The following is a 23,461-nucleotide window of genomic DNA, read 5'->3' on the forward strand; positions in this document are numbered from 1 at the left end:
AATAGGTGTATATGTATGTAGATGCATGTGCATATGTGCAAAGGTGTGTGTATGTAGGTATGTCTGTGTAGGTATGTAGGTGTGTATTATGTAGATGTAAGTACATGTGTATGCACATATGTATATAGGTAGGGGTGTGTATGTGTGTTTGTGTGTATGTTGGTTGTGTCTCTGCCTCTCAAACACATGAAATTACAAAAATGACACATACCTGGATTTTATACAGGTTCAGGGGATGAACTCAGTTCCTAGTTCTTGTGTGTCAAGCACTTCCAGAACAAGCTATTACCCAGCCTCATATGAATGTTCTTAATGGATACACAGAGCACCCTGTTTGGAAGACTCGGAGGAAGAAAATATAATGAACACTGCACAGGCCCTCAAACACAGCAGAACTTACAAAACATGCTCCCCTCTGCCCTGTCCACCTCCCAACCGCATGCCTGTCCCTTTCTCGGAGCCACTGGGTACTGTGCCCCTGTAAGCATCACCACCTTTTCCATGAAGGCTGAGATCTGGCAAAAGGGACCATGCCAAGTGTGTCAGGCAGACCTGAAAGCTGGAAACTAGGACTCCTGTGATGGAGACGTGGGCCTGCTATCCTGTGACACGGGTTCCCCAGAGTGCCTCTGCTAAGGCTGCTGTACATCCAGGAGCCTAGAGGTTGGGGCTTCCTCCTGTTTAGTCAGTGATCAACCGTGGATACCTTTCCTGTCTCCAAGGCCACTGAGGCTCAAGACTGGAGAAGGGAAGAAGGAAATGCACAATGTGGTTGGTTAATTCAGTATCTTCTCTCCCAGCCCACTGCATCCTCTGCATGAGGGTCTGGGCAGAAACAAGGCTGCTGGTTAATTCAGCATCCTCTCCCGACCCCACTGCATCGTCTGCATGAGGGTCTGGGCAGAAACAAGGCTGTTGGTTAACATAGCATCCTCTCTCCCCAACCCCCTGCATCCTCCTCTTGAGGGTCTGGGAATGTGAGATAAACATATGTGTGTGATAATGAGATTGTTGGTGGCGAGTCAGCTTGAGAGGACAAGGAGCAATTAAGCTTGCTGACTTACACAAGTTAGAATGACGAGATGCTAGGGCTGGCCCCACTCATCCACATAATAAGGCCCCGTCCCTGTCAACCGCAGCACATCACTACTGCTGGGAGCTGGGTGCTCACGCCTGCCCCTCCTCAGTGCTGCTCCCACCAGGCCTAGCAACACGCCTGTCAGGAAGCACCTGCGTCCACACTCTCACCCTTTCTGAGCATGCTCAGGAAAGTGCATCTGTGCAGAAGGCCTGCATCTAGTTTTAACCGGATACACATCCAGTGGCTACAGATGTGGGACGCTAGCTCTGGGGGGCCTGGGAAAATGTTTTTTGGTAGGGGAGATTCTGTAGCAGAGTGCTTGATGATCAAGTATGAAGATATCAGTTCAAATACCCAATGCCTACTGAAAAGTGGGTATGGTCACGTTACCTGTACCTCCATTGCTTTGGGGAGGGGCAGAAACAAGAGGGTTGCTGGGGCCCACTTTGTGCTTGTCTAGCTCCAGGGTCAGCGAGAGACCCATCTCAAGGGAATAAAGGGAAGCATGGGAAGCCAAACACTCTACATGTCCTTTGCCTTCACATGTACACACAGTTATGATCACATACGTACATATAGACACACATACATACATACACATGGAGAGTTACATATCAGACATACATATACACACAGTTACATATCACACACACATACACACACAAAGTTACATATCACATACACACCCAGTTACATATCACACAGAGTTATATATAACACATATACACACATAGTTACATATTGACATACACACACAGTTAAATATCACATATACACATAAACACACAGAGCTACACACACGGGCACACACAGAGTTACATATCACATATGCACACACAGAGTTACATATCACATATGCATACATACAGTTACATATCGTACATAGACACACAAACATACACAGTTACATATCACACACATGGATATACACACAGAATTACATATCACACACACACAGAGGGACACAGTTACATATCACAAACACAAGCACATACACACAGAGCCAATATTATGTACACAGTTACATATCACACACATACAAACACACAGACAGTTACATATCACACACAACATACAGTTACATAACACACACATGCATACACACATATATAGACACATGCATACAGATACATACCACACTCATGTACACACAGTTACATATCATATATACACATAGTTACATAATACACACACATACACACACAGAGCTACATATCACACATGCAGACACACAGTTACATATCACATGTAGACACACAAACATACACAGTTATATACCACATGCAAAACACAGTTACATATCACACAGATGCATACACACAGTTACACATACAACACACAGTTACATACTACACACATACACACACAGTTACATATCATACACATATAGTTACATATCACACACACACACACACACACACACACACACAGTGCTTTGCAGACCTCAGGGTTAGACTGTTCTTGAGGAGAGTTTCCAGAGAGAAGAATATAAGGAGCCTGGACCTGACAACTTAGCCCACTCACTGGTCCTGGCCACAGCTCAATCCTGTTCCCCTCACTCCCAGTGCAGCGCCAAGTCCTGGGCTCAGTGACAGCAGCTAGAAGTGGACACTGACAAGATACCATATCCTGCCAAGCTGTCCGTGGCTCCATCCCCCAAAGCCAGTGCATTGGCCAAGGTGGAAAAACTCCCATCTGGACTTGAATAAGTGGGGCATAGGGAACACCCACAAGGAGGTGTCCCTTCTTGCCCCATGGCACTGCCTGCCAGAGTTTCCTGTTCCCACATCCACGGTGCCTCTCAGGAACACCCTGAGTGTGACTGACCCTGGAGAAGAGATAATCCTCACCGGGCCTCAGTTGTGACACTCACAGCCTTGGCTTTGGGTTCCTGGTGAGGATGGTTGTCTGTCTCTCTGCTTCCTCACAGGAAGCAGGGGAGATGGAGGTGGCTGGTGATACAGGTGTCCCTGGCTGAAAGAGTTCTGTGCTCATAGACTGTCCATCGGGATCCCCTGGTCTCTGCAGGGAAAACTGGACTGATGCATTTCTGTGAACTCTAACTGACTTCCTTTTACGTGGCAGGAGCAACCCTTACCGAAGGTTCTCTTTTTATTAATCATGACTTTCCAAATGAGAGGATCTCTTCTAGATATGAACACCAGCCTCTGTGGTGAGCATAATGGACTAAATACTAGAAAGTAAAACGTCGTATTAAAAAGTAGTGTCGTGGGTCATTTGAAAAGAAAGAAACTGCAAAATGCTTCAGGCTACAGAGAGTGGTGGAGACAGCCTCGTCCAGGTCTGTGGCCTGCAGCCTCGGGTGTTCCATGGGGGCGCTGTCTTGCTTTTCCAGGCTTGGATTTCTCCCCACAGGGAAAAGGCTGGTTATCTCATGTCTAACACCTGGCTTAGATCTAGAATTGCGCAGTTCTCTGTCACAACTGTGAAGAAGTGGCACGTTTGAGCCCTTGTATTTAACACCAGTGATGCGTAAGAAATAAACAGACGCTGGACAGAAACGCAACCCTGGCAGGAAGATAACCGTGGGAGCAAGGAGCTGCACCGTCAGTGGGGGAAACTTGTCCAGGTCTCCAGAATCTGTGAGGAATGAGTTCCTTCCCACTGTTCCAGCAATGAGTAAGGCCTTACCCTGGTAAGCTTCTCATGGTGGCAGTGACAAGCCATGTCCTCATCATTAATCCTGCAACCAATGCCCAGTTTTACTTTCTAATAATAAAATGACACTTCATCTATTCAACCTCCCCACTTGGAGGGGGAAATAATGAATTGTGGAAACTTCTTATGTTTCCCTCAGTTTTCCTGAGCTCAATTCCTCCCAAACTCATGGCCTGACCCTGTTGTCTGGTCATTCTGGCACAAAGGGCTAAGCTAACTAGTGCCTTGAGGCACTACCCTGGTATTTCTGTCTCAGCCAGCCTCTATAGCTGGTATTCCTAGGGGAAAGAGAGAAAGAAGCTTGCTGCTACAGGTCGATGAGACATTACCAGGCCTGGTGCCTTAGACACTTTGTTGCAGTGCGGCACCTGTGGCTTAGAGCCCTGATCCTTCCGGATCATGGATGCTTAATGAACAAGGATGAACAAAACAGAGAAAGAAGGCTGTGTCCTTTAAGAGTCTTTTTAAAAATAGTATCACCGCACAGCTCAGGTTCCTTGAGCATTCCTGCGCGCACACCACACACACACACACACACACACACACACACACACACAGAGAGAGAGAGAGAGAGAGAGAGAGAGAGAGAGAGAGAGAGAGAGAGAGAGCACTGTGTCTCCAGAGGCTTCCCTTGCATGGATGGAGCAGGATTCCCTCAGCTGAGCCCAGCATGATGAACAGAACAGAATCCCAGAAGTCTCTTAGTGAAGGAAGGAAACTCATCACATACGGGGCCCAGGCACTGAGCATGCTCAGCCTTTCCCAGGACCACTGAGCCTTGTCTGACTAGTAGCCCTGAGGCTGCCTGTGACCAAGGATAGTCACGACTGTGGCTCAGTACAGAATTGTAAACTCACTTAAAACACTATGGGCTTTTTATTTTTATTTTTTTTAACATAACTTTAGTAACTTCATTGCCTGGTGTATTTTGTAGATGATAACCTCATGTCGCAGACTCCCAAGGTTGGACACGCCCATTTTCCTGACGTGTGGAGGTCGGAACTGCCCGTAGACTTCCAGACTCCAGTATTAGATGTTAGGTAATCTTAGGACCTTGGAAGTCTGGAGTTTATTTGGGGGATGTATTCAGAGTACTCCGATATTAGCGCTTCAGATAGATGTCAAGACAACAAGAAGGGAAAACATTAAACAGACGTATTTGTTTATTTCACCAACAGGTGGACCCCCCTGAACTGCATGAGCATCTTGGATAGAGCCCCAGGAACTCGGGTTCCACCCTCCACGCGGCTTTCCAGTTGAATAGTCTCGGGCAGAGAGGTCCTGTGGTTCGCCTGAGGCTGTGGTGTGGGACTGAACAGCACTTCGAGCCTCTCTCAGGTATTATATCCAACTGGAAACTGAGACGCTAGTGTCTGCTCTGCGATCTCGGGTCCTAGGCACTGGTATGAGCGGACGGGTGGGGTGCTGTTGGCACCTTAAAATTGAGGTGAAAAGCAATCTGTGGTTGAATACATGCCTCGAGCTCTGGACCGGATGAAGTGTGTGGAGCCTAGGGAGCCGGTGAGACCTGCCTAGCCTAGGGGGCGTGGCCTTCAAGAGACTGTGGCAGTGCAGGTGCCCGGGCATCATTCAAGGTGCTGGCGCGTGGTGTGAATGAACCCTGCATGGAGCCCAGAGTGAGAGAGTGAGAGTGGCTGCCTACTCTGAGCTGAGGTAGATAAACCTGTCCACTGCAGGCAGTTAAGGAACGAAGCAGACTCATTGTCACCCTGACCTGCTTGCTACAGACTGCTGTACAGTTTACCCAAGTTAACTCCCACCACTAGCAGACTCCAGCACCTCTCACGTCCCAAATACGATTCTGCAAAGACAGTACTCTTTTACAGGTATATTCTTGTGCACCCACATCCACATGTGCATAAGCCTGCACACACGCATGCACGCACGCATGCACACACGCACGCACGCACGCATGCACACACGCACGCACGCACGCACGCACTCGCACGTTCACGGGCATGCGCACCCACACACTGCCGTTTCCTCTCCAGTCTTTAAAAAGTTGTCTACGTCCATCCACTCCCAGCCTGGATCCTGGCTCCGTTCGCCACTCAACTGATCAGCAGTCACTTCCGGTCCCTTGTCCCTGCGTCCAAGTTGTACTAGACACAGCATAACTGATCATTCTCCTGCTGGTCTTATTCTGACTCTTCTATCCCATATACCCTGTCTGTCCAGCTCTGGCCTCTTGTCTGGGTAGTGGGAAAGTAGAGAAAGAGGAAGAGACGCAGCCACCATTTTCTAGTGAAGGACACTAACCACAGTCAAAACCCTATGAGGATTAACATGTGCCAGGGACACTGAGGGCTCTGCCCAGTCCACCTTGTTCCAGCTCTCCCTTAAACGTCCTAGTCGATTTGACCTACACTTTTGTCAGCTCCCCCTTTCTCACAGTTATCCCCAACAGAGTTCTACCATGATTATTATGGTGACATATTTAACAAGCACATGCATGGGTTGTAACTTTTCCCTTAAAAGGCCACAGGCTCTTCGAAGACGATAATTCTGACTTTTTAAATAAAGGCTGCGTGTGTGTCGTCATGGTGTATGCTCCAGGAGACCTGACCTGAAGGGGTCGGAGGCTGGGTGTCCTTTTTTTCTTCAGGGTAATTGTAAAATACTGTGCTCCTGCTGTGTGTGCAAAGACCTGCGGGCGTGTGTATTTGGTGCTTCTGTATATGGATGGAGGTGAAGCTGGTGGTCCCAGGTCAGGGAATAGAGGGCCTGGGTGTGACAATGGACTCCACTTTAAGAACCAGACAATAACTAGGGATTGAGGTCCTGAGACTGTCCTGAGATTTGTATAGCTATACCAAAAAGCTGTGATCATCAGACTGAGCTGGGTTTCACAGCTGAGTTTCTAATGGGACGCTCCTTTGAAGTAGTTGGAAACAAAATAAACAAGTCCATGGTTGTAGCAGATCCAGGATGGATGTCTCTGTGGAGACTGTGTAACTGAGCACTTCTACTCTGTGTGTCGTTCTCAGGCCAGCAGTGCCAGTTCCCCCTTAGGAGATGCAGGTTCCTGTGTCCCCCTGACCCCTGTATCACTGAGTCAGGACCAGCATTTTAGCAGGTGACTAGCATGCATATTAAACAGGAGAAGAAACTGGCCTTCGTCTGAGCTGTCATGGACTGCCTCAAGTCAAGCAAGAATGGTGTGACGTGTGTGTCTTAAGTGGACATGGGACTAATGTACCCATGTCTACACCATCATGAAGATAGTATTCAAATATGTAAAAGTGTTGTAAAAAAAAAAAAAAGTCCCCGGGTGCCTAAAGATAAGTCAAACTCGAAATGATGGATATCATTCAGTAATAATTCTTGACTTTTTTCTTCTGGACAAAGAAAGTTTTTTTTGTTTTGTTTTGTTTTTTAACAGCTGAAGTGATAAGGGGGTCCCTTCAACTCAGCTGCATTCCATATACACTGATGTACTGGGGTGTAAGTAATTCCCCAAAACTTGCATTGAGTAAAAGCCCTCAAGGAGACAATTCAATTTCCAAATGTAAATTCTAGCCACATGTAGAGGGAACACTATTGCTACCATCCCCTGGTGAGCAATGAAGCTTCCTACAAATGTGATTGCCTCTGACATTGTCGCTCTTCTCCGGGAAGTGGCTTTCCAGCGTTAAAAGAAGCTGCTTCAGCTGGGGAAGGATTTGCTGGTGTAGAGTTGAAAGTTTACGCTTGTTATGCATGAGTTTGAGACAGAAATGATGAGGAAAGAATGAGGAAATGTTCAATGCCATGTGGTTCAGAAAGGCTTTCTTTTTTTTTTTTTTTTTACCCCTTAGTCTTAATTCTGATCTGTGTGAGGTCCTTGCCACAGCCTTGCAGAAAGCCTGTATCCATTGGGGTCTCCTTTCTGCACGTCCTTTTACCTTCAAGCAACCGCTGACACCAGTGAAGCGACGTTTCCCCCACCCGCCTCCCTGTGGGCTGAACTTGTAAAGTGAAAATTGGATTTCAATTAGAATAGCAAATTCAAATTTTAGCTATTTTGCTGCAACGGCAAATATTCTGATGGTCTATTATTATGTTAGGCAAAGATGAGCATCAGACACACTCTAGCCAGTACATAGTACACAGTTTATATCCGGTATTACTGGCATTTAAGCGTATGTTGGCTAGAGACCTTCTCTTAGTAGTAAAAAACTAAGTTGTGGTATTTAGTATTTTTGTGTGTAAACTTGCAGGCCCGTGCGTGTGTGTGTGTGTGTGTGTGTATGTGTATGTGTGTGATTATGCCTCTGGAGGGTCAACCTCAGGCCTCATTCTACAGTAGCTCTCCATCTGTGTTTTGAGGCAGGGTCTCTCACTGTGACCTGGGGTTCACTGATTAGGCGATGCTAGTTAGGCAGTAGCCCCAGAGCTCCTCCAGTGCCTGCCTCCTCAGGGCTAGGATTACAAGTGAGCACCACCGCGTCTGGCTTTCTACAGATGTCGTGAAGTTCATACCTGGTAGGTCCTCCCGCTCGCAAGCCAAGCCCTTTACTCAATCAGCTTTGGGCCCACTATGATGTTCAGATGACACAGCAAATTGACTGAGAGCCCCAGCTCTATCAGATTATAGAGTCTGAACACGATACTTTCCCTGAGTCTGCCATGGACCAGCCATGGCTCTGAAACATCTGTCAGCGTTACACCGAAGGGCCTTCACCAATGGCAAAGGGGGCGTGTGCAGAATTCCCCTGAGTACAGTGGGCTCTGTGACCCTTGGTGAACAGCATGCCATTCCTTCTAGACCCAACTCCGGTTTTATAAGGTTGATAGAGTTAGATCATCCTTTAAAATGTAGCCTTTCCAAGTAACATTTAGCCTTATTTACAAAGGCCAGGGAAAGATACACTTTCCAGATCCCCTTGTGTTTCTGCTGGAAGTGGCACCTGCCAGCCCACACAGAATGCTGGGGGTTGGGCATATAGGGTCCAAGGTCAAGTGCTTTCAAGTGAATGGACATCCTGTATTATTTCCATATTCCTCTACATTCCACTGACCAAAGGAACGGCTGACAAGAAACACCCTAAGGCCCAGACTGCTGGTGCCTATAGAGGGTGGTGCTGCATCAGCAGGCAGTGCCACCAGACACTTTTCTGAGCCCTCAGCACAGATCTGTTATTGTGCTGGATGCTGCCACCCAGCAGCAGGGTATGTTCTAATTATTATTTTAATTTTGTGTTGGCAGAAAGATACTTTGAGGGAAGACTTCCTTTGGGGGGCTATTCAGATCTCCAGACTTCTGGCTCAGGGCTTCTCAGCACACATGAAGAACATATTGGTTTTCCCCCAAACTGTCCTCTGTACAGTACTTACCCTACTGCTTGTGGGACCCATGATATGTTTCCCGAGTTCATCCATACCTCCTGAGATGGAGGACCTGCACAGAAGGGGAAGTCTACAGAGGGCAAAGCCAGCATATCCAAGTAAACATCGCCTGGTACTTGTGCCAGGAGTGCCTCACTGGCTGCTGGGTCACAGGCAAGCATTAAACAGAAGCTTCAAGCTTACATAATCAAAGTATACATCTCACTTGACTTCTTTTTCACATCAGCTCTTTCCTGCGAGAACTTCTCGAACTGACATATACTGGTAAGACATCATTTTGTGTTGTGTACTGTGGTTTGTTGATTTATTTATTTTGGCACGGGGGTGGGGTGGGGGTGAGGTGGTTGGGAGCAACCTTGCCAAGATGGCTCATGGTAGCAGCAGTAACGTTCTCACAGCGAGCATCCTTCCTTCTGTGAGTTGCGATGACCTGATGCTAAAAGGCTAGGGAGAGCGGAATTTCAAGTTTACAGTGGCGCCCAGGCGCTGACAACGGAGTTCCGAGTTTTGGCTTCTGTAGATGCTCTTATTTAAATAAATGGATTCTAGGCCATTGTGGGGAAAATTAGTTGCAGAAGCTGTGCAAGTAAAAACCAAAACAGGACAAAAAGTCCCCCCCCCCAAACAAACCCCTAAGCTGAAAAATGAATAGTTTGCATATAATTTTAAAATTAATATTACAAAACCAAAATATTTTTAAGGGCGTGGGAGGCAGAGACGATTGAGATTGGGCCACTTTTGCATCTGATCTTCCCTGTAAAATTTGTAAAACATAGGAAATTGGCATTCCAGGGGGACAGTCCTGGGTCCCATCAAGTTGACTCTGAAACCTGCACAACACTCATCTGAATTTTAAGATCTGAAGTATGGTATTTGCCCCATGTGAACATGTGGTAGAGTCATCAGGAAAAGCATTTTGGTCCTTTGCACAAAGCCTCATTTTAAAGGGACCCTTGACTGGTAAATTTATGCAGCCCGAGAGTTCCACAAGGGGTTGAGACGTCACAGGCACAAGTCAGGTGGCCATTATAAATGTTACCCAAATAAAAACCCAAAACAGAAAGCCAAGAAGCAGGTCCCTAAGGCAGGCAGTGTCCTAAATGGTATCATCTGTCAAGTTTCCAGCGTCTTGTGGGGACACAGAGGAGGCATTGGTGGCGCTGGGACCTTACGGGCTCATTAGCTGCTGTGTTCCTTGAGTGCACTACACAGGCCTCCGTTTTAATAAGCCGCAGCGACTTCTCCCGTACCTGCATTAGATAAACACTGAAGGAAACACTAACCACCAACTGCAGGGGCTCTGTTCCCTTCCCGGTAACTCCTCCGTTCTGATGCCGCCAGACAACAACACAAAGAGCCAATCTCTCTTTGCAAACCAGTTTCCTGGATAATTTTTTTTCCCCTTTTTAATGTTAAAATCAATCAGCATCTGTAGTCACCGTGAAAAGGAGCAGGAATTATATTTGTTTTCATTCGGAACAGGTTTGAAGGGGTAGCCTGGGACTTTTCAAAAGTCCTGACCAAACCCTAAGGCATCTTAGGGGATGTCTTTCTCAGGAGGCCGTGCCTTCTTCCTTGCTGGGCCACAGAAGCTGACAGGCCACAACCAAACCGAGAATTCCTTTATCCTGCGCCACACATCTGCCCTCTTCCCCTCTCCCCAGCAGAGCTGACAGTGACCCTGAATTATGAACGCACACTTTTCCTGTGTGGGGGCAGAGAGAAGCGTGGGCCCTCACAGCGTCTTACCTTCCCCTAGGGATTGGTCCAGAACAACGATCCAAGGGGAACCAAACTGATACTCAGCTCTAACTCTCGGATTAAAAAACATTTTCCAAAAGATTAAAAAAAAAAAAAAAACTTTAGCCATCTTTTGGCATTGTTGGAACAAAGTAGGATCACTTGGGCCTGTTTTTCTAAGAATAAATAAAAACAGAATGCACCGTAGTTTCTCTGGGGACAGAAAGGCATGTGTGCTTTTTTTTTTTTTTTTTTTTTTTTAATTTTTTATTTTAAACCTGGGTGTGCGAATTTTACTTTTACATATCTGAATTTAGTATGTTCCCCTCAAAACATAATACATTTTTATTCCATAGCTTAAGGGATCCATCAGATAAAATGTTGGTCTTTCATCTTTATTACCCACCCATTAAAATGAAGGAAACCGGGACTCACTTCAGTTCAGAAGAGGCAATTTAGCTGGTAATGTCCTCAGTCCTCAAGCCTTTTCAGAGGGAGAGAGCATCATCAGTGAGATTTCACACATCTATCTGCATAGCAAGCGACTCAGCCTTTCAGACATATACTATGTTAAATTTAATAATCGTCTTTGATTAGATTATTTTATTACAACATTTTTTCCATTACCAGTCATTTCCTGAGCACACGGACATCCATAAAGACCTCCCCTCCCCTCTGTTGGTTATGTTTGTATACAAGAGAGCCGGCGAGGTCTCCCCTGTTACAAGAGACGAGGTCTAAAAGGGACAGATTAATAACTAAGCACCGCACTGGAAGAGCCTTTCTTGTCCCCTGCACCGGCAACCCTCTGCTATGACGAGGACACAAAGAGCCCCTCTCAGGCTGCTACCCTTCTTCATAACTCAGAGGCATCACAGTGGCAATAGCCTCTAGTGCTATTTGTCTTTAGTGTAGTTGTGACACTTCGGCGTGATCCATAATTTGGTGGCTATTTACCGTGACATTTCCCTTCAGTGCGGCCATAACATTCAGTGATACCATTATTTGGTTCCATTTACCATATAAATTGTATTGTTGTGCGTGCATGCTAGCAGCTACATTAGGTACCTGGAAATGAGTAAATCTTGTAAAACAGATACTAACAGCTATTCAGAAACAGGATCTCTCTGCTCCCCAGATGCAAGGAAAGAATTAAACCTGCCCCCCACCCCACCCCGACTTTCGCAGAGCTCTCCTAATTGCATTCCCATTCATTGAGAACGTTTGATGTGCTGAAACCCAAGACCCGGGAAATAATCCGACAGGCTTCACCTTCGATTAGGAAGGCACTGTGGGGTTTTGATTCCAGCACAAATATACCCAAGGTGAAGGGCAGGCAGACCAGCTATGGTGCGGTGTGAAGAGAAGCAGCAGGCAGGGTGATAGACAGGACTGCACCAGGACACAACACCAGAGCTCACTTCTCTCAAACACAGAGAAGCAACACAGGACACCTGACTTCCATTCCACGTCTGCCACCAGAGACCAAGTGCACTTTCCACACCGAGCCTCTGAGGAGAAGCAAATGGATATGATTTTACATGACCTGGGTGCCTACTGTGTTTGGAGCTGTGTGGCATTTGCCCCTTGGGGACAGGAAGTGCCCCCCCTTTAACCCTTCACCTGCCAGAGTGAGCGCCCTTCTGTGATTGCTGTGTTGGTATCATGTGAGCCTTTTACTGAAGAGGCACGGCAGAGTTTTCTTTCTCCTCTGTGCACATTGGTTTCCAGTCCCCCCACCCCCCAAGGTATAGCTTTTTCTCCCAAAACTTTCTAATTTCTAGGAAATTCTCCCTAGAACAGAAAGTTCTTTTCGTCACAGACAGTCTAACCAGGATGTGAATTCAGGGCATCAAACAGTATATCTGTCCTCAAGATGCATCTGTTTGCTGAATCACTTTTCCAATAACAAGGCTGAATTTGTTGAATTCTCTCCCAAATGCCTATTTAGAAGGTTGGTTAGTGACTTACAGGGGGGAAAGGCTCCTCCCTAAGCACAGTGTCTGTGAGAGAATTCAAGGTCCACTGACCCCACTGCGTTCTCACCTGGTACATACCTGAGGCAAGAGGGCTGCTTCCCATGCATAGGAGACTGGGTGAGCTATCTGAAGACTGATTTAAAAATCTCATCAAGCGGGGGGACATACTGACTCGATCAGGTCTCACATCAGGAATTAATTTACTTCTCTGGAACAAATAAAATCTGGAACGAGACCGTCCACGACTAAAGACTCGAACGTAAACGTTTTACCTCGTAGCTATAGAGAGAACTTTTATTCAGGCACGTTATTTTCACCCCCAAGGAAGGGGGGGGGATTCATTAACACTCTCCTTTTGTTTTTAAGAAGTATTAAGTTCATTCTAAGGCACGGAGAATTCACTTCTCTCCTTTGACCTTTGTCATCGTTCTGTTGGGTCACAGCTTACTGCTGACAGGGTGTGGTAATTCAACAACAAGTTTCCCAATATTTTTCCCCGAGTACATATAGTCAACAGCCTGAAATATGGACTCCAGGCCAATGAACCTCCCCTCTGGGGCCAGGTGTCCCAGGTCCACCTCACACACCAGGTCCCCACGAGTGTACAGCTGTAGCAGGTGTTCCATGGCAGCCTGGTACTTGTCGAAGTAGTGGTTCAGGAAGAAACCCCTGAGGCTGGCCGACTTCTTCAGGAGTTTGGCCGGCAAAGCTCCTGCTTTGACTGGTGAAAGTCCTGTAGGGCTTTGGTAACCAGAGATAAACCCGATTACTATCAAGCGCCCTTTGGTGGCTAAGGCATCCACGGCCAGGTCAAACGTGGCTCCCCCAACAGACTCATAGACTACATCAACGCCTTCAGGGTACTCCTGCTTCAGAACTGTCTCCACGGGCTCTGTTCTGTAGTTGATTGGCCGATCACACCCAACAGACTTCAGAAAAGCTGACTTTTCGTCTGAGGAGCAGGTTCCGACAACATGGCACTTGGCTAGCTTTGAAAGCTGCACAGCAAACTGACCTGTGCCCCCAGCGGCTGCTGTAACCAAAACTTTCTTCCCTTCTGACAGCTCTCCAAGCTCCTTCAGGCTGATGTATGCAGTGGTGCCACTAACCAGCAAGGTGAGATATTCAGGTTTCACTGAAGGCATAGGAATTGCAATGCTAGCAGGCACCACTGTATACTCGGCAAAGGAACCGGGAGTCACATAAGCCACAGCCTGGCCCACTGTGTACTTAGCACTGGCAGAGAGACCTAAGGCCACCACCTCACCAATCCCTTCAAAACCTATGTCAAAGGGGGGCTTCACGGATGGGTCGTAGCGGCCAGCTGAATAGTTGATGTCAGATGCATTAATACCAACGAATCTAGAAGAAAACAGATGGATGTATTAAGATCCTTCCTTTTTTAACTACCTTCATATTCTGCTTAAGGAAAAACGGCCAGTCTAATCTCAGTGAATGTCAAAGAGCTCCTAAACCGTAAGACTTGACAGGATGCCGGGGAAATGATTCTTTCTTTCTTAGGAGCCGGGAGCTGGGGAGAATTCCTACAAATGTATTAACTCGAGTTTGGGCAGATTTTATTCCTTTATAGTTAGGAATAATTTCATATTATTTTAATCAGCAAGTGACGTATTGGTATTTCCTGTACCACTTTTCTTCTGTCCTCTTTCAAAAGGAGAAATAAGGGAAGGGCGAAGGGCGGGGGGTGGGGTGGGAGTGGGAGTGGGAGTGGGGAGCAAGCCAGGAAGCCTGACACACAAAGTTCACTGAAGCTCTGAGCTGGAAATTAATTGGTCTCTTAACAGAGATGTTAAAAACAACGGTGGGATACAATATATGCGAAGTAGCACACTTGTATCGATTCTGGTAACAATTTAACACTTCAGATAATAATAGTAATGACAATGATATTATTGAAGATTGATGGGCGTGCAAGGCCGTCCTTGCGACATGTTACTGCCCCAGTTGTTTGAAACGCCACAGCAAATTTTCTCTCTGATATAACTATGCCCAGCATGAACATATGCATTTTGATTAATTGAACAAAAACTGAGGAGATTTTTTATGCAGCATTCGGCATTTTGCAGCCTCTTTCAGATGAAAAGGGAAGCAAGCCCTCACTGTATTTTCCTCGACAAGAAGCAGAGGCGCGGCCTGATTAATAGCAGATGACCGGTTTCCTTCTGCACCCAGGCTCGCTGTGAAGCCAGTATTTTACCAGCTTTTCTTCGTACCCCAGTATACCTCATAACAAAAATATCTCTGTGGTGTGGTTGTAGCTATCTGCTAAGGGATGCTGAGGGAACCCTGACACATCGGATCTCCCAAATATTATTTCCTCCCATAAGAAAATGAAAACAAGGCAGGAGCAAGATGAAAAGGATTCACTTTTAATTTAACAAACATAAACTATGGGTCAAACACACCTTCATTGTCTATAGATTGTGCCCTCTACTTCCAAATGGCTCGTCACGAGTATTCTACCATAAAGAAATATTTTTCTAGGTTGTGGAAATAAGAACACTTGAAACAGTTTCTCCCTCCAAGTGGCTTTCAGAAGCCAACTTACGCTGGCTCCAATATTTCTGTAAATTCTGCTTTCTGTACTCATAAACACAATAGTAAAAAATGGGGAAAACCAGCTTTGTTTATTTTTCAATACCAAACCGCCAATATTCTATTTTATTTTTTATTTTTGGAGAAGGGGTAGGAGGGCTGTGTCTTATCATTTCCCCTTTAATTTACACACTTCTTCAGACCTGACCTTTCTAAAAAAGGCTGGCTCACTAGATCTTGATTCTGGAGCTCCCAGGGCCAGCCCACTAGAGCTAGGCTGCAGGGCATCTCAAATCCCTTGTCCCTTCACCCAGCTGAAAAGTCAGTTCCAGGAGAAAAAGCCTGGTAGGCTATACTTGATCTCAGGGCTGGGTTTGCTTAGTGGTTGGGGAACAGAGACCAAAGGCCAGTTGTCCATCCTCTCTCTACTCATAGTTAACTCTTTCTGCTCCCCTTCCAGGCTGTGTTCATTTGGCATCTCGAGGTCCACAAGGGCTGCTCTCCTCCCAGGAGCCCTGAGTCTGGCTCCTAGAGAAGCTGGGGATCGCCAGGCCCACTGCTGCGGCCCAGGGTGTGGGGTTGGTAGGAAAAAGTGGACTGAGAATGTAAATACCTCCCTAACCCTCCATCTCCCCCTCCCTCTGGCGGTGGCTTTTTTCCCTGGAAGAGGTGGAGACCTAGCAGGGCACACTGGCGGAAGGGGGCAGCTGCGGCCAAGTTTGGAGGGGTGGGAGTAGAGCTCTGCTGAAGTGGTTGCTGATAGCTTGCAGAGGCTTGGGCAGGAAACACCACAGCAGTCACTGTGGCGATCAGCACCAGCAACCACTGGCGAGGTGGCGCTGACCCACAAGCCTGTGAGCTTCTTCCAGCAGGCATCGGCCCTGTAGCGCCCTGGCCAGAAAGCCGCGCACCACATTGGGGTGCTTTGGGTTGGGTCTGTGCAGGAAACGGGGCCTTTCCATTGCCACCATCGGGAGAGACATCAATGACCACGGTCGGGAGCGAGACGAGGTTGCTGGGCTTCCGGGCCCCACGGACATGCTTTTTCCCAGGAAAAGTCCCAGAAAAGCTATGGAGAGTGAAACCTTCCAAATCATGACCTTGACCCTATGCACGTTTATTTATTATTACCACCCTCTTCTAACCTATACTTGTCGTCGGGGAGCGGTTCCAACTATTGCCTATATCGGCTGTCTTCTGGTCCCGTGTCCTCTCTAGAGTCTTTCGGTCCATAGTGCTAGGAGCCCTCTCTCTACCTGGTACCTCCTCCTGACACTGCATCCCTGCCGCGCGGTGCTGGAGACCCGCCACCGCCTGGGACGCACCTTGGCACCTTGGTCCTTACCTGAGCTTTAAACTATAAGCAATGCAAGCATTTCGCTCCTCAAGAACCAAGTTCAAGGGCAGCGGGCTCAAAGGGGAAGAGGAGGGAAGAAAGGCGAGCCACAGAAAAGAAAAGAAAACAAAACAAAACAGGAAATATGCTGATGCACTTGGAGACCCTCCCTGTACCCACTTCCTCCATACATGAAAATGTGTGCCAGCAATGACCACAGGACCCCGGCAAGTCGAGAGAAGTATGCACTGTGAAAACTAAAGTCAGGGCACCCCACGAAAAACAAGTGGGACCACAGCAGGCATTTCCCAAATATGTGCCCTTCTAAAGCTGCTTGGTTATTCATACCAGAAAGAGGTGAGCTTCGCTTATTGTAGAACAGGGTGACAGGGTGAAGTTTTCATTTGAACAAACACCAAACAGAAAACTTAGACTATAGAAGAGCCTTGAAAACTGGGAGACAAAACAAAGTCATCTAAGCTGGACTTTCCTTGAAAAAAAAAAAACAAAAGAAAAATATAGAAGACAGAAGACAAGAAGGAGGAGGAGGAAGAAGAAAGAAGAAAGAAGAAAGAAGAAAGAAGAAAGAGGAAGAAGAAGAAGAAGAAGAAGAAGAAGAAGAAGAAGAAGAAGAAGAAGAAGAAGAAGAAGAAGAAGAAATAGAAGAAGTTGTAGTAGTTGGGGTGTGTGGGGGGAATATCTCGGCTTGGAGAGTGAGCAGAAATATTTTACCCTCCCGTGAGCACCAAACCGTTTATCACAACGCCTCCCCCCACCCACCGCCATTTCTACAAACTCTTTGCATTATCTTACACTTGAACAGAAAATCGTTAGGAATATTTGGAAACGAAAAATAATCTGTCACTCTCACGAAAAAGCCAAAAATAGCACACCAAGCCGACTTGACCATCGAGTCTGTCTCCTCTTCCAAGGGCTGGGCGCGGAGGTGGGGGTGGGGTGGGGTGGGGGCATGGGACAGTAAGGTAGTGACTGATAAAGGAACAGCAATTACTGATTCAAGAGGAGTTCTGTGAAACCTCCACACGTTTCCCCCTCCATTGTAAACTTTACTGCCCTGAATCCATGTCTAGCTTGCATGTGCTGCCCTTCTTGTGAATGAAGGAATGTATTTTGCTAACAGGAACGAGGTGTGGATATAGTTCACTGAAAGAAAGTCAGAGCACTGGGCACAAAAGCTCCAAACATCCTTCAAAACAAATGCATCTGGGCTCACTCCGTTCATTCTAGGGGAGATTTTGTTATGCTAAAAACGGGGAGCCTCTGAATAAAATTTTAATGCAATTAGCACTACTTAGGAGGATGTGGGCCCTGTATTCAAATGAACTAACTTGCGGGTTAATTATTAAACCCTGCTCCTTAAAATAAAAAACCAAAACAAAACGGGGAAGGACACTGACAGTGCTCATAAGAAAAAAGGATCTGCCTACAGCTGAATGACTCCATAACTGAACAGTAATGGGAGAGGCAAAGATTCCGCCTGCATTTTCCCCTGCTGTGGATTCAAGGTAGAAGTTGGAGGTCAAGTTGTTCATATAAAGCACTTGTGCCAAAGGGGCTCCAGACAGACATGGAAGCAAAATAGAGACGTGGATTTTTAAAACACTCTGAACAGCTATTTCCTCCAAAATGGCAGGTCTACTCTCCGACAATCTGATTTCAGGGATCCAAGAAACATTCAATTCCAGAACAACCTCGATGACCTGGGGCATCCAAGGGTGCTGCTGTGAGACTTTTGGAGAAGGGGAAAGGGAGCCTGCTAAACCCAAGAAGCTTTGGGAGGTGGGGAGAGATCTCCAAGAGTTAAATAAACTCAAGGGTGAGAGGCCCCCCAGACCAGCAAAGCGAGCAGCCCTGGCAGGCAGGCGGTCGGGCGGCGGGAGTCCCACCTCGATGTTACTAGCACTCTTCTCCCACTTCACACCTTCTCTCAGCCTGTCCCCTGGTGGCACCCCCTTCCACATTTCACACCTGTTTCAACAAGGGATTTTATGTAAGCAGTTTGTGTGCGTTTATTAGTGTTTACAGTCAACACTATATAAATCACAACAATAAAAGAAAGTGAAAGCCGGGCATGGAGCTTTAAAAAAGAAAATCTCCGGTGAAGTTTGCCCAGAAAGCTTTTCAGTCTACTCTCACCTCCACTTCTCACAAACCACTAGTGTGTTCTGGATGTTCTATGTGAGCACAGTCCAAGCCCTTTTTAGGTCGGCAGGGTTCAAATTTTTATTCTCCACAGCCTCAGCATTTCGTCACACAATGAAGCAATCCTCTGCTCCATGCGCGGCCGGCCAAAGCGTGTTAAGGACACACACGCGCCACCCTTTAAGAAAGTCTCCACCCACGCACTCCACTCAATCCCACCCACTGCTCACTCAAACGCTAAGGTTCCAACAGGTTCCCAAAAGTTTCACAATCAGGATTCTTCATTCCTATAGTCTTGTTAGGAAGGATGGTAGGAATCTTTAAACTGGACTGTCTGGACCAATCTTCGCACCCAGCTACTTGAGTAGAAAAGTTTCCTCATTTAGCCCTTCCAGGGGACCTCGGATACTTTCTGGTACAGAGTTTACCGCTTGGATACAACCAGAACTAACTCTCCTCTTCCGCAATTTCATCCAACTTCCAATGCGCCATGCTGGGACCTTCGAATGGAACCCAGCAAGTGAAATGGCACAGAGGAGAAGACCCTGACAGTCCAGCATTGAGAGGACGCTCCGAGCAGACCTCAGTGTGGTATGGCCCGGATCGAGCACCGCGAAGCCCCACACTTCCTCCGCTTCACCCCTTAATAAAGATTAGCGATGTGGAAAACCATTAAGGTGGATAGCCTGGGTTAAACAGTCAGGTCTGGCAACAACCAGTGTGCCATCCGAGTGTCTGCAACGCATTCAGGCAAATGCAGCCATGCCCCCGCCCAACCTTGGCTCAATTGCCGGGTGCACGCCCCCGCTTTGCACTCAGGGGACAGAGCACAGTCAGATGGCACTGGCAACACGCAGACTAGGTGCACACCAACACACCCAAGGACAAGCTCCACCAATACGAGGAGGGGACAGGAAAAAGCAAACCAAACATGGGCCCCCTTCCTCCAAAGCACGTTTACCTAAACGTCGCAGTGTGTGTCCAGGCTGTTGCTGTTCCACTAAAAATTATGGCAACGCAGGAACCGTGGGTGCGCGCGGGTGGGCCGGGTGGGGAGCCTCCCTTTCTGGGTCCCGTCGTTTTTATTTAGGGAGCGGGAGGGGGAGGAGGAACGGCTGGGGGAGGGGAGAATCCCAAATTAAAATAACCCCCAGATAAGAGGACGTTTGGTGGCATCGGGTATTCACACCAGCAAGTCACATTACATTCGCCTTCGCCAGATGGCGGCGGGTTCAATTTCCTGGGATCTCGCAAAGTCAGGCTGTGCGCCCAAGCGCGCGCCGCAGTGTGGGCAGGCAGGCGACCCGGGACAGCCCGGAGCCCAGCTGCGCGGGCCGGGGACCGGGACGGGGTCGCGCGCCGGGCTCACCGGTTCCGGACGAGGAGGTCTCCGTCCCCGGGGAGCGGCACTGGGCAGTCCCGGCGCAGGGTGACGGCCTCGTGGAAGTTAGGGCTCAGCCGGGTTACCACCAGCTTCTGCATAGTTCGGGGGATGGCGGAGCCCTGGAAGTCCAGGAAGTGACGGGCGTACGACATGTCCACGATGGCTCGGGCCCCGGCGGCCGCCAGCCTCAGCATTGCCCACGATCGGCTCCGCCCGCTCCTGCGCTTACGCTGGGCCGGGTCGCGCCCAGTCCGGGCCGCTTGGCTCCGCTCGGCTCCGCGCGGGCGGGCCCGCCCCTCCTCCGGCCCGCGCCCTCCCCTAGGCTCCCGCCCTCCCCTCGCCTCCTGGCTCCCGCCCCCGCCCTCCGGCCCCGCCGTGCGCCGCAGCCCCCGCGGAACCCGGGCGCCACCCTAGGATCCCTGCCCGGCCCCGCGGCCGCCGCAGCCGCAGCCGCTGCTCCTTTAATCTTTTTGTTTTGGTTTGAATCCGCTCGGCTCACACTGGCCTAGGATCTCCTCCGCCCTCCCCTTTCCTCCGGGCGCGGGAGAGGCCCCGGATATCCCCACCCTCCGCACGCTCTGCGATGGGATTTGATTCCTCCACCGGGGGCGGGGGGCGCCAAGCTAAAGGGCCAGCGCCCTGGCGATCGCCGCCGCCGTAGCCCAAGCGTCCCTGAGCGACAAGGCGGCCGGCGGCCGGCGCAGGCGCCTCCCCTTCCCGTGCGAAGCGTTCACTTCCTTGCAAGGTGGTACGAATCAACCCCGAGCGCGGCCGGGGCGGCGGGGCACGGCCGGGGCCCGGGCCTGGGCCCGGCGGGGAGCCGGGGCGCTGGTGCACGCGCACGAGCGCCTTCCTGCGGGCCGAGGGCGCTCAGTGCACGGTGCACCCTGGGCCTAGGCCTCCCGTGCTCCGAGCGCGCCGCTCGCTGTGCTCTCGGTCTGTCCCGTGCAAGTTGCACGAACTAAGCCATTTTATTTATCTTGGCCTAGATTTCGTGTTTTTCCATGGATGTTTTAAGTAGCTCCACAAGACTGTTACAGCTTTCCCATTGGGAGAGAACACACATACAGAGCTAGATGGCCGAATTCCCAGAGCGTAGAAGCATTTTAAAGTTCTAGGTGGGGCCCGCTGAGGGGCTCAGCGGAATTGGAGACTTTGTGATGATCTTTGAAGACTTCGTTTTCTCACGCATCTAGAAAGATCTTTCTATCGTGCCATTTTTTAGCTAATTGTGCCCACTGACCAGATTATTCACCCTTTTAAATAAGGTCAACATTAAATATTTCCGGACATTTTTGTGATGAGCTAAGTCCATCTTTATATTTTAGGTGTTCATTTTAATTTAAAAATATCTTCCATTTTCCACTTAACCTCTGAGTTGCAGAAATACAAAAGCCACACCGTCCCTCACCAATCAAGTCTACCCCCCCCAGACTAAGGGTGCATAAGTGAAACAGGTATTTTTTTCCTCAAATGTAGGACGTGTTTCACCCAAGAGTGTTTCAGATCCACGTGGGCGCGTGTGTATGCATGTACACGCGGGGGAGGGGAACTAACAGGTTTAAGAATCTGCAGGAACTGATGTCTGCCTGACTAGACTTAGGACTCATGGGTTCCGCCCGAGATCAGCCAGTGCATTACAACACAGCCCCCTGAATGTCTTCCTGCAACGTGCAATCTTTTATGTTATGCTGTATTAAGATTTCTTTTCTGTGTCATATTGTTTAGCTCCGAAAAAAAATAAAAGAAAACAAAGCAATTAAAAAGATTGACAGGTATGGCTTGTGTGAGACCTATTTGTAATTGTCAGGGTGACGTTGGCGAGAGGAGGAGGAGTAAAAAGTGAGGCAGGAAAGCAGCTCGATGTGTCTGTCTATCAGTTGAGACTGTCTGAAAGCTCTGCGATCCGAATGTGTGTTATATTTCACTGAAAAGAGGAGAGAGGGAGAGCGCATCTCCTCTCTCCCAGGAGTTTGGGGGGGGACAGTACACGCTCATCTCGCCCACCCAGTGAATGTCCGTTCTTCACCCCCTCGGTGCACACTCTCCCGGTTGTTGTTGGCTTATTTTTTTGGAGGGTGTGTGTGGCTTTTTTGTGTGTGTTTTTCGAAATTTTTTTTTCTGTTGGAAGATCAAGACCGGCCAAAAATCCACGATCAAAATGTGTTTGCATTAGATTTCTCCTCGGAAGAAGCGGCGATCCTGGCGGCCAGGCCCCCCGGGGGCAGCGCGGGGCACGAAGTGGCGCTCCGGCGGGTGACACTGTTTGATCTGTGACTGTTTGGAAGGTGGAGCGGCGCTGACATCTCCCCCGGCGCATGTATGTACAGGGGCTTCACTCCTGTCTTGTTTGCTTTCTTCCTCCTAGACTAAGTGCGGGGAGGAAAGGACAGCCGGTCGGCCTCGCTGGCGCACAATGAGAGAGCTGCGACCCGCGCACTAACAGCGCCCGCCGCGACCCCCACCGCCAGCAGAGAGGGGCCGAGAAAGTTGCGCGCGGAGACTCGCGGCTCGCCCAGGAAGGCGCAGGAGCGCCAGCGGCGCCCGGACAGCGCCCGCCCAGCACAGCGCCAGCGGCATGGAGCGCGGCCGCGGGCCGGCCTTCGAGCGCCCGCCGCTGCGCCCGCGGCCCGCGCCGGGATGACTCCGGGCTCGGCGCCCAGGCCCCGCGCGCTCCGCCCGCAGCCCGGCGGCCCGGGAGCGGCCCGTGCGGCCGCCGCCGCCGCCAGCTGAGCGGCCCGGGCGCGGCGGTCCATGCGAGCGGCGCCCGCCATCCGCGGCGCGCCCGGAGCCCGGAGCCCGCGGGGACGAGGCCAAAGTTGGGCGCGCCGCGGAGTTGTGCCCGCGCCCGGGCCCCGCGTCCCGGCTCCCCGCGCCCCGCGAACTCCGGCGGCGGCTGAGGCGACGGCTGCGGCGGCCCGAGCAGCATGCCGAGGAGGAAGCAGCAGGCCCCCGGCGCTCGGCAGGTAACGGCGCGGCCCGCGCGTGGGGAGCGGCGCCGGCGGGCTGGGCGGGAGGAGGAGGTCGGCCCGCGCTGCCGCGGCCCTGGGCTGCCGTCCCCGCCCCCACCTGGCCGCGCGCGGGGCCGGGAAACTTCGCGGGGTCCGCTCGGAGCCAGCGGCGTGCAGGCCTGGGCACGGGCCGCCCCGGGAGGGCGTGCGCGGAGGGGCTGTCCCGGGCGGCCGGGCGCGGCA

General features: G+C 49.6%; 2 protein-coding genes across 2 annotated transcripts in view; one reads left to right on the forward strand and one right to left on the reverse strand.

Moving 5' to 3' along the window:
• Nucleotides 1-13,090: 13,090 nt before the first annotated feature.
• Zadh2 (zinc binding alcohol dehydrogenase domain containing 2) lies at nucleotides 13,091-20,587 on the reverse strand. Its single transcript, XM_032885687.1, has 2 exons — nucleotides 20,253-20,587; nucleotides 13,091-14,190 (listed from the first exon to the last, which is right to left on the reverse strand). Exons 1-2 carry the CDS (start codon nucleotides 20,459-20,461, stop codon nucleotides 13,266-13,268), a joined length of 1,134 nt encoding a protein of 377 aa, XP_032741578.1. The 5' UTR covers nucleotides 20,462-20,587; the 3' UTR covers nucleotides 13,091-13,265.
• Nucleotides 20,588-22,845: 2,258 nt separating this feature from the next.
• Tshz1 (teashirt zinc finger homeobox 1) overlaps nucleotides 22,846-23,461 on the forward strand; it is a 75,068-nt gene continuing 74,452 nt past the window's right edge. Inside the window, exons 1-2 of the mRNA XM_032885494.1 lie at nucleotides 22,846-22,876; nucleotides 22,931-23,233. Coding sequence (XP_032741385.1) covers nucleotides 22,846-22,876; nucleotides 22,931-23,233 — 334 coding nt within the window. The remainder of the gene's footprint in view (nucleotides 22,877-22,930; nucleotides 23,234-23,461) is intronic.

This window comes from Rattus rattus, chromosome 15, assembly GCF_011064425.1.
Source record: "Rattus rattus isolate New Zealand chromosome 15, Rrattus_CSIRO_v1, whole genome shotgun sequence".
Taxonomy (NCBI): domain Eukaryota; kingdom Metazoa; phylum Chordata; class Mammalia; order Rodentia; family Muridae; genus Rattus; species Rattus rattus.

Excerpts from the sequence above, each read along its gene's own strand:
- Zadh2 (XM_032885687.1), bottom strand. The coding sequence starts at position 20,461 with ATGCTGAGGCTGGCGGCCGCCGGGGCCCGAGCCATCGTGGACATGTCG. Across the intron at positions 14,191-20,252 it reads GACCTCCTCGTCCGGAACCG|ATTCGTTGGTATTAATGCAT; the intron begins GTGAGCCCGGCG and ends GTTTTCTTCTAG.